An 8,601-nucleotide genomic window follows, 5' to 3' on the forward strand; every position below is an offset into this window, starting at 1 on the left:
CTTTTGAGGGGTGTTGTGGCCTGGACTACTAGCCAGAGCTGGGCTTGCAGAAGCCATGACAGGCTTGGGAGCTAACCTGTTTTGGCTACCAACTGGCTCTGGGGTCCTGTGCCTGTACCTATTTCTCTTTATTTTATTTATTTTTTTCAGTACCTGCTTCTCTTTAGAAATGAAGGAGGGTATATCCCACCTGCCCCTCAATGGGGCCAAATAAGGTGACCTGAGAACCAGGGTAGTTCTCACAGGCAAAGTTTCTGACACTTATCTTTCCTCCTAAGTTGCTTACAGAGTAGCAGAGGAGAAGGCTGTGAACCTAGCCAATAAGATACAGCAGGAACACAAGGTACTGAGTCCAAGGCCTGAGGCCTGTGAGGGAGTCTGGCTCCACCCCCACGTCCAGATATATCTTGCTTGAGCTCCTGTCCCTCGAAGAGCTGATTTTCCAAGTGACGGCTCTGTGCCTTCCTTCCTGTGTATCCTTGGGTATAGCTTAAAAGTGAAAAACTGGTTGTGATGGCAGGAGGTCTGCCTAGCATCAAGGAGGAGATGGAAGCATCCATGGCTGAAGAGCTGGGTCCTGGAAGCTACAGGCAAGGCCAAGAGCATCCGGTGATAGCAGGTGAGGAGCCCCTGTAATGTCCCTTTCCTTGGGTGTCCACACCTGTGCATGTGTGTTGGAGAAGGCGTGTAAATGGCTGGGCAGACTCATATATATGCACGTATGTGTGTCTACAGGTCTGTCTGTGCCTTGGCATACATATACATGTACTTATGGCTTGAGGGACAGGAAAGCTGGGGGAAAGGAATTGATGATGTGAGCATTTTGCAGCTTGTGAGAGAGTAGGATGGGACCAACATGTGTGGTCCTTTTCTCCCCGCTGTTCAAACTACCACTGTGTCTATGGCAAAGTATCCAAAGGGCTCAATTTATAAGATCAATCAGATCGATTCTCTCTTCTGGTCCTTCAATGCCTTCTCTCCCTTTAGAGTAAAATTCAAACTCTTTTCCACGATCTCCAAATGCTGATCAAGGTCACCTCCTCAAGATGGTGACCCACTGCACACTGCATTTATGCTTGTCCTTATAATAGCCCTAGGCTAGTTCTTCCTCACAACCTTTGTGTTGACTGTTACCTGTGCCTGGGATGCTCTTTCCCCAGATTTTCCATGGCCAGGATCTTTTTCTCTTTCAGGTCTCTGCCTCAATGTTGTTTCTGACTTTTCTAGAAGTGGCCCCTTCCTTTTGCCATGTTGCCCTGTTCTTACCACTTTGGGAGCATGTATCTCTTGATCTGAATTAACACTGATGGATTATTTCTGTTTCGCCCCCTCACTCCCACTATTCACACACAGACTGGTTACTTGATTGCTGAGATCTTATCTCTTGGTCATTGCTCTCACTCCGGTAACCTAGCCCAGAGCATGACCTTCAGTAAATACTTGCTAAACTTGTGAACAGATGAACAGGCTGAGGCCTGGGATCTGCCAGTGGACAGCAGTGAATGAGTGTTGAATGATTCCTAAGAAGTTTGGGTACCTTATCCTCTTTCTGGTGCATCCTGTGCCCAGGAAGCCTTGGTACAGCCTCTACGGGTATTCCTGGGGCTTCTCTTCTTCTCCCTAGAAATGATGGAGCATGGATCCCAGTCCTTGGGTGCCTCTCAGCGGCGTCAAAGGTTGGATACAAAGGCTGCTGGCTCTGCTGCAAGTCAACTGATTTGGAATATAACTGCTGCCCTGCCCAAGAAAGTGGTACTGTATGGAGCCCTTGGCATGCAACGGCTGGGTCAGGGTTGGGAGTATAGGCTGATGATGGTCGGTTGAGCAGAGCCAGATGTTGACTTGGGGTCAGGGAGGAAGCTGTTGTGTACCAGTGAGGCAGTGAAGGCAGTGATGTCCAATAAGAGGTCACGGCCCTCCTTTGGTAGGCTGGTAGTTCAACCTTGAGAGTCGAGAACACCTGAATCACATATTACTTGGGGACTACATATACACTTTACTGTGCAAAACTCCAGTGTGTAAAATGACACTTTCATAAATAAATGAATAAATAAATAAATAAATAAATAAATCTTTATCTATATTTCTCTCTATATATATATTTTACATATAAATCTATAAAAATTATAATCATATAAATTATTTAATTATTAATTAAATAATCAGCCCTGGTAGGAGGCCCCACCATCCCCAGGCAGGCCCTACAGTCCCTGGCCTAAGTCCAAATTCTCCCTCAGCTTCCCTAGTGATTAGACCACTGTGAGGGTCAAGTTTAGCTGTCCACTTGGGTAGCCTACAGTTCCCAGTTATTCCATCAAACATTAGTCTAGGTGTTGCTATGAAGGTATTTTGTAGCTTTGGTTAACATCTACACTCTGTGGACTTTAACTAAAGGACATTACTAATCCTTGATAATGTGGATGGGCCTCATCTAATAGATTAAATATAAATATATAGAAAGAAAAATATATTTCTCAGGGCTGGGAAAAAGGTAAGGCAAGGTAGATTCTTATGCTCCCTGGCTGTTAGGAATTCCAGTCAATCAGATCTGACTATTTTGTAGCCAATCCTTTAAACTGCATTTAATGTGAGTTAAGGAATGTTCTAGAAAAAATGGCAGGTATACTGTTATAAAGGATACTGAGAAAAGGCAGCCATTTTGGAGAGGAGGGAGACTTGAGTGTTCTGGGGTCACGTGTGTTCTCTCACTGTGTAGCCAGTCCTTTAGGTTATATTCACTCGTGGGTGAGGGGAAGTTTTAGAAACACGGTTGCTATGCTGTTGCAAAAGTTACTGGGAAAAGATAACCAAGTTGGAGAGGAGGGGGACCCGACTGTTGGAGGAAATCATGTGAATTTCAAGTTCTATAGCCAATCCTTTAAAGCTACTTTCACTGTGTGTGAGGGAAAGTTTTAGAAAAATGGTTGTTATACTGTTGCAAAGGTTACTGGGAAAAGGCAACTAGGTTGGAGAAGGAGGGAGACCCAATGTCCTAGGAAATCACCTGAGTCCCATTGTTCTGTAGCTAATCCTTTAAGCTACATTCACCTTGGGTGAGGGAATGTTCTAGGAAAAAAAATGGCAGCCATATTGTTGCAAAGGGTACTGGGAAAAGGCAGCCATTTTGGAGAGGAGGATGACCTGATTATTTTAGGGAATCTCTTGAGTCAGGTAATTCTGTAGTAGATTCTGTTAGCCAGGGTCACCATGGTGTTACAGTGTTGCAGAGGTTAGTGGGGAAAGGCAACAAGGTTGGAGAGTAGGGAGGCCTGGCTGTTCTAGGGAATGAGTTGTGATAAATGCCCAAATGATTCCACTGCTAATGAATAAAGAGAAATAGAGCTCCCAGATCAGAGACCTCCTGGGAATGAAAATAAACCAGAAATATTGAATTGGCTTGTTGTGTCTGAAGGCAGAAGTCAAGTCAAATTCTCCAGCAACTCAGGCTCTAGCAAGCCATGAGATTGAGGGAGAATGGGGTGTTGGGGGGCAGGGGGGAGATATAATCTCTGGATTAATTATAGTTACCTATTAGGACCAAGGAGTACTTTACAAAGAAACAGTCATTATATTGAATTTAGAAATTAGACATTTAGAATTAAGAAATTTATCAATTCTATTTATTATTTACTTTTGAGCCAAAAAAAAAGAAAGAAAAAAAATGGAACCATAACTGCCTCTGAGAGAACCACAACATGAAAGGACAAAAAAAAAAAATCAGTAATATTGTTCTGCTGATTTGGGTGTGGGGGAAGTAGTATGCCTTGAAAAGTACATGAAAATAAAAATAACACTGTTTGAAATAGTAGAGGGAAGCTAGGACTTGCTGAAGTTCATAGCTTTTCTTAATCTCCATCAAATTGCTATAGAAGTCTAATGTTTTACAATACATATAGCTCTAAATAGAGTGTTTCTAAAATTAAAAACAAAAAAGCAACAAGACAACTGGTTTTGAACAGTTAGACCTGTCTTATGATGGGCAACCACAATAGGTTATCATCAACTTGCAGATGTTATCACATTAATTCTTGTTATATTTATGTGTTAAAAACAAACTATGTTATTTCAAACAAATAAACCTCAGCCACCAGTTACTCATCCTTACTCGCCTTCAAATCTCTCAATAAACTTTTTGTCTTTCTGATCCTAATCTGTAGGAAAATCAAGGGGATGGTGTGGAAATTGTTCTAGGAGAAACTCTTAATCAAATTCCCCTTTATAGTCCTGGGGTTTTCTTGATACGCACTGCCATTTTCATCCTACTTTTGAGGTATCATAAGAAGAAGATGAAGAGGAAAATAAAATAGTAGCATGATTGTCAAATACTGTTCACACAGAAAAAGTCACACCAGTATCTGTGTGCACTTTTGAGAAAGAGAAATTTTGCATTATTACAACAAATGGAGCATGGTGGCAAAGTTCCTATGAAAATCCTTTATACGGAAATCATTCAACCTTGCAGTTTACTATTGTTCTTAAGAGCAGAGGAGGGCTGCAGATATTTATCAGGTGACAGGTGAGGCTTGGTTGTCTGTTTCTTGCTAAGAGTGAGGCAAATAGAGCCAACCCAGAATTCTGCGTCTTGGATCTACTTCAGCAAGGTGGGCTGTGTGGAAGGCACCTGTAAATGCCAGAGTGGAGAGGGCTCTGCTCTTTGGCACAGCAACTCTTGCTTCTTCATTCGCTTAGCTCAGGTTTGAACTTGGGCGGAAGTACCTGGCTGCCAGCCGGGTGGGGTAAGAGGGCTGGATGACTGTTCCATATACAGACCTTCAGCCAAGGCCACTGTCCCCCACCCCAACCCACCGGGTCCTCAAGACCCCCCCCCATGTCCCTGCAGCCTCCAGGTCTGGGTCCTCTCTGGCCACTGGCAGGAGGGGGACTCCCACCTCAACTGCTCCCCATCTGCTTCTGAGCCACAAGGCCCACTTCCCTTGGCTTTGTTCTCAGCACTTCCTGAATCCCACAGTCTTGCTGAGCTCTCTCATCATTTGTGGCCTCTCCTCTCCCGTTATCTTCTTTCTTACAGGTTTATACCATTTTACTGTCTTCACTTTAATAGAGTCTGAAGGCGGAAGTGGTGTCAAATATGAGAGGCATCCAACTATAATGGTTAAAAGCATAACCTCTGGAGCAAAATATCCTGGCTTTAAACGGCTGCTCTGCTACTTACAGTTGTGTGACTCAGACAAGTAATGTGACCTCTCTGTGTCTCAGTTTTCCAATCTTTCAAAATGGAATGACAGTAATACCTGTTTTGAAGGGTCATGGAGAGGATTTAATGACTTGATGCTAGTAAGGGCCTAGAGGGTGGCATGTGGCATGTGTTAAACCAAATGGTTTGTGAAATTTTTCATCTTGCACTGGAAACTTGGAGCTGAGATTTGAACCCAGGTGGGTCTGGCACGTTCTCTTCCTCTAGCCCACATTGGCTCCTCAAGGCATGAGATACCCTAGCCGCAGAGCTGTGGGCCAGAGACATCCACTCCAGGCAGTCATTAGCAGATGGATAAAAATGAAAGTTGCTGGGATGGCTGTGCTCACCCAGAGAAGAAGGTTATGGTCTCCCAGTGGCCAGGGTTCTATCCTGAGCTCCAACACTGTGTGTCCTTGGGAAGTACAATCATTTGCCAGGCCTCAATTTCCTTAGCTCTAAAATTGAGGTTTTCCATTCTCCTCTCTGACTCAGCTGATGTCTACATGTGACAGTGCTGGCAGAGGACAGGGATCCCTGTCACTGCTCTTCTTTCCCCATAGCTTGGATGGCTAGAAGTTACTGAGGAGCATGGTGTGGGTGGAGTGGTGGCAGTTGGCCAACTTTTGGGATTCCCAGGCTCTTCTAGTGGTCTGAAGCTGCCAACCCCTGATTCCAGCGGCTCAGGTGCCACGTGACTCGTGATAGGGTACACCATTTGTCCTGGTCAGTGTGGAGCAACTCCTCAGCTGAGACTGAGTAGGCTACTTTTATTGACCATTCCTTTCTTTAGGGACCCCAGGTGCCAATACCCAGAATGTTGAGAGAACAAGGCCATGGTGATGCGCACCCCCGGGAGTATCCTAGTGGCTTCCAAAACATGAGATTCCATTATGAGCGGTAAGAAAGATCCTAGGGATCCTGCAGGAGGAAAGCTGGAGCTCTTTGGGCAGGGACCAGGGTGGACTAGATGGGCTAGCAAGCAGACTGACCAGGAAGGTGTTGTGAGCAGCTGGCAATGCTTAGAATGTTGGGGCTCTGTTGTGTCCTCACCCTACCCCTGAACCTCCTGGTCTTTTGCCCATTTGGGGCCTCTGACCACACTGAGGCCAGGCTGGGGTGGCTCCCAGCCCTTAGGCCCCAGGACCTGCTTACCCGGGAAGGGAAGGACTCAGGATGACAGAGTCATTGTCTAGAAAAGGGCCTGACTTTACCTGCTTGCCCTCATGGCCTTCGTATGCTCCCTGCCTTGCCTGGCCTGGGACCACCAGCAGCTCTTGACCTTTTGTCTTTTCTTATTTCCCAGCAACCCAGAGGCAGATATGGTGGCAGAGATTGGCCTGGAAGAGCTAAATGGACTGGAGATGGAAGTCATGAGAAGACAGGTAAGCATCTCTTATGCTATGGATCCACTGGGAGGGTGGAAGCAGAATCATGGGTTCTTGGGGCAGGTGGGCTTTGGCAACAATGAGACCACCCCCCCTTGAAGTCATCTGGCCCTCTAGTAGTGGAGGTGAGGTCAGGCTCCCCTTCCTTTCCTCCCAGTCCTCAGGGCTCTAGTGTCCCATCTTGATGGCAGCCTCAGCCCTGCCTCTCTCCCTGAGATGTGTAGGAAGGGAACAGAGGAAGTCAAAAGGAGAATGAAGAGGCAACAGAAGAGGATAGAAATCTGTGCAGAAGGAATGGTGCTAAGAGGCCTGGGGGTGGGGCTGTCTTCTCAGGGAGAGACCACAGCAGGCCTGGAGGGGCATCTTCCCTGGTGGCTGTCTCTGGCCCCTGAGTGTCACCATCTTGGAGCCCTTACTCTGGTGCTGCAGCTGCCCCCATGCTGGCCCACCCCAGGATTGAAATGCCCTTACCTGCCTCCCCCAGCACAGCTGGGACAGGCTGGCTTCTTCCAGACAACTGGGTGAACACCAAAGAGGGGACAAGGCCTCTGGGCCGGAAAACACAGGCAGCCCAGTCCTCAGTCCCACGGGCCCACCCCATCCCCTGGTTTCAGTTGGTCTGCCTGCTTCTCACCCAGAGGCATTTTGGCCTCCCAAAAGGCAGCAGAGTCCCTTCCTGTACTAAGTTCATACTTTCTCCAGTGGTGAGCCATGGGCTTCCCCAGGAGAATCTCACTTACCAGCCCCCTTGTTCTCTGCAGCTGCAAGTGATCACCAGCCGGCTGCGAGCCCTGGAGGACCAGGGTGCCACCTGGCGCCACAGGGATGCTCTGATCTTCACCGTGCTGGTGTCGGCCTGCGTGGCCAACCTGTGGCTGTGGATGCGCCAGTGATGCCTCATGCCGCCTGAGCCCACTTCTCCTTCCTCTTCTTCCCTTTTCTCCCTGGGCCTCCCTTGCCCATCCTCTTTCCATCTCCCAGCAGTCCTTAGCAGCATCAGAGCCATTTTCCAGCTCTGGTTACACAGGTTGCCCTAGCTGCTGGGAGGTAAAAGAAGTGTGGCGTTCCAAAGGTCTGAATGGGCTGAAATGTAGCCACTTTGGAGGGTGAAGAAGGTGGCATCTCATCCCCACAGTAACACCAGTGGCAGGGGCTTCCTGCTTGCCCATCAGGGCTCCATGGTGACCATCTCAGAGCTGAACCTTACCTCTGTGCCCTCAACGTCCCTTCTGTTCCATCGTCTGTGGCAGGGGCTTGGCTGTGCCTTCCCAGTTTTCTTCCTTTGTGTACAGGGCTCTACACAGAAATTGCACTCAATAAAAGTTCACTGATAGCAGCAAACCCTGGTGGTTGAGTTTCTTACATCCAGGATTCATGTAGGGACAGCCCCTCTGGACAAAGTCACTGTTACAGGAACTGAGCTGATGCTCCACCCCAGGGGTCCTGGTTCCCTCCTTTCTCTCCACCCCAAGGTCCCCTACCCAGGCAGGGAACCTTTTTAGGGGCAGGGCTTGGCAAAGTCCTTCCTGTTGGGCTCATGCCAGTGAGCGCTTGTGGGAAAGCTGTTATTCAGCAGCTTGTCTGGGCCAGGCATTGCAGGGACTCAATCAGAGGAAACATGGAATGCACCAGAAACCTTTCCATTTTCCCAGGAGGAAACTGAGTCCTGGAGAGGGAGAACATGGTCCAGGGTCATTCAGCAAGACCGGGATAGGGTTAGGTCTAGAGTGGGTTCTCCTGTGTTCCAGCCTAGGGCTCTTGCCTGTCTCATATAGACTGACTGAGGTCAAGGCCCCTACTGAGCTCTGGAGGCTGGATGGGAGGCCACATGGAGGGGCTTTGAACCTCTTTCCCCCATGTCCACAGCCCCATGAAGCTAAACTCAGACAGAGAAGATTGCTGGTAGGGCAGTGGGACTTGCGCTGAGCGAATGGGAGTGTTGCTGCTTGGGGCCTGACCACAGGGCAGACGTGCTGGGCTGCAGGAGGCCTTGGGAAGAGCTGTTGGCCCTTTCCCTGG

At 47.9% G+C, this 8,601-nt stretch overlaps 1 protein-coding gene across 1 annotated transcript; it reads left to right on the forward strand.

Moving 5' to 3' along the window:
* The first annotated feature begins 424 nt into the window (after positions 1-424).
* On the forward strand, positions 425-7,923 carry FATE1 (fetal and adult testis expressed 1). The gene is made up of 5 exons (XM_019805238.1): positions 425-619; positions 1,625-1,752; positions 5,988-6,094; positions 6,501-6,579; positions 7,344-7,923. Exons 1-5 carry the CDS (start codon positions 514-516, stop codon positions 7,473-7,475), a joined length of 552 nt encoding a protein of 183 aa, XP_019660797.1. The 5' UTR covers positions 425-513; the 3' UTR covers positions 7,476-7,923.
* The last annotated feature ends 678 nt before the right edge of the window (positions 7,924-8,601 follow it).

This window comes from Ailuropoda melanoleuca, chromosome X, assembly GCF_002007445.2.
Source record: "Ailuropoda melanoleuca isolate Jingjing chromosome X, ASM200744v2, whole genome shotgun sequence".
NCBI classification, from domain to species: Eukaryota; Metazoa; Chordata; class Mammalia; order Carnivora; family Ursidae; genus Ailuropoda; species Ailuropoda melanoleuca.

Coding starts and splice junctions, on each gene's coding strand:
- FATE1 (XM_019805238.1), top strand. CDS start 514: ATGGCAGGAGGTCTGCCTAGCATCAAGGAGGAGATGGAAGCATCCATG. Junction 620..1,624: donor AGAGCATCCGGTGATAGCAG/GTGAGGAGCCCC, acceptor TCTTCTCCCTAG/AAATGATGGAGCATGGATCC. Junction 1,753..5,987: donor CTGCCCTGCCCAAGAAAGTG/GTACTGTATGGA, acceptor TCCTTTCTTTAG/GGACCCCAGGTGCCAATACC.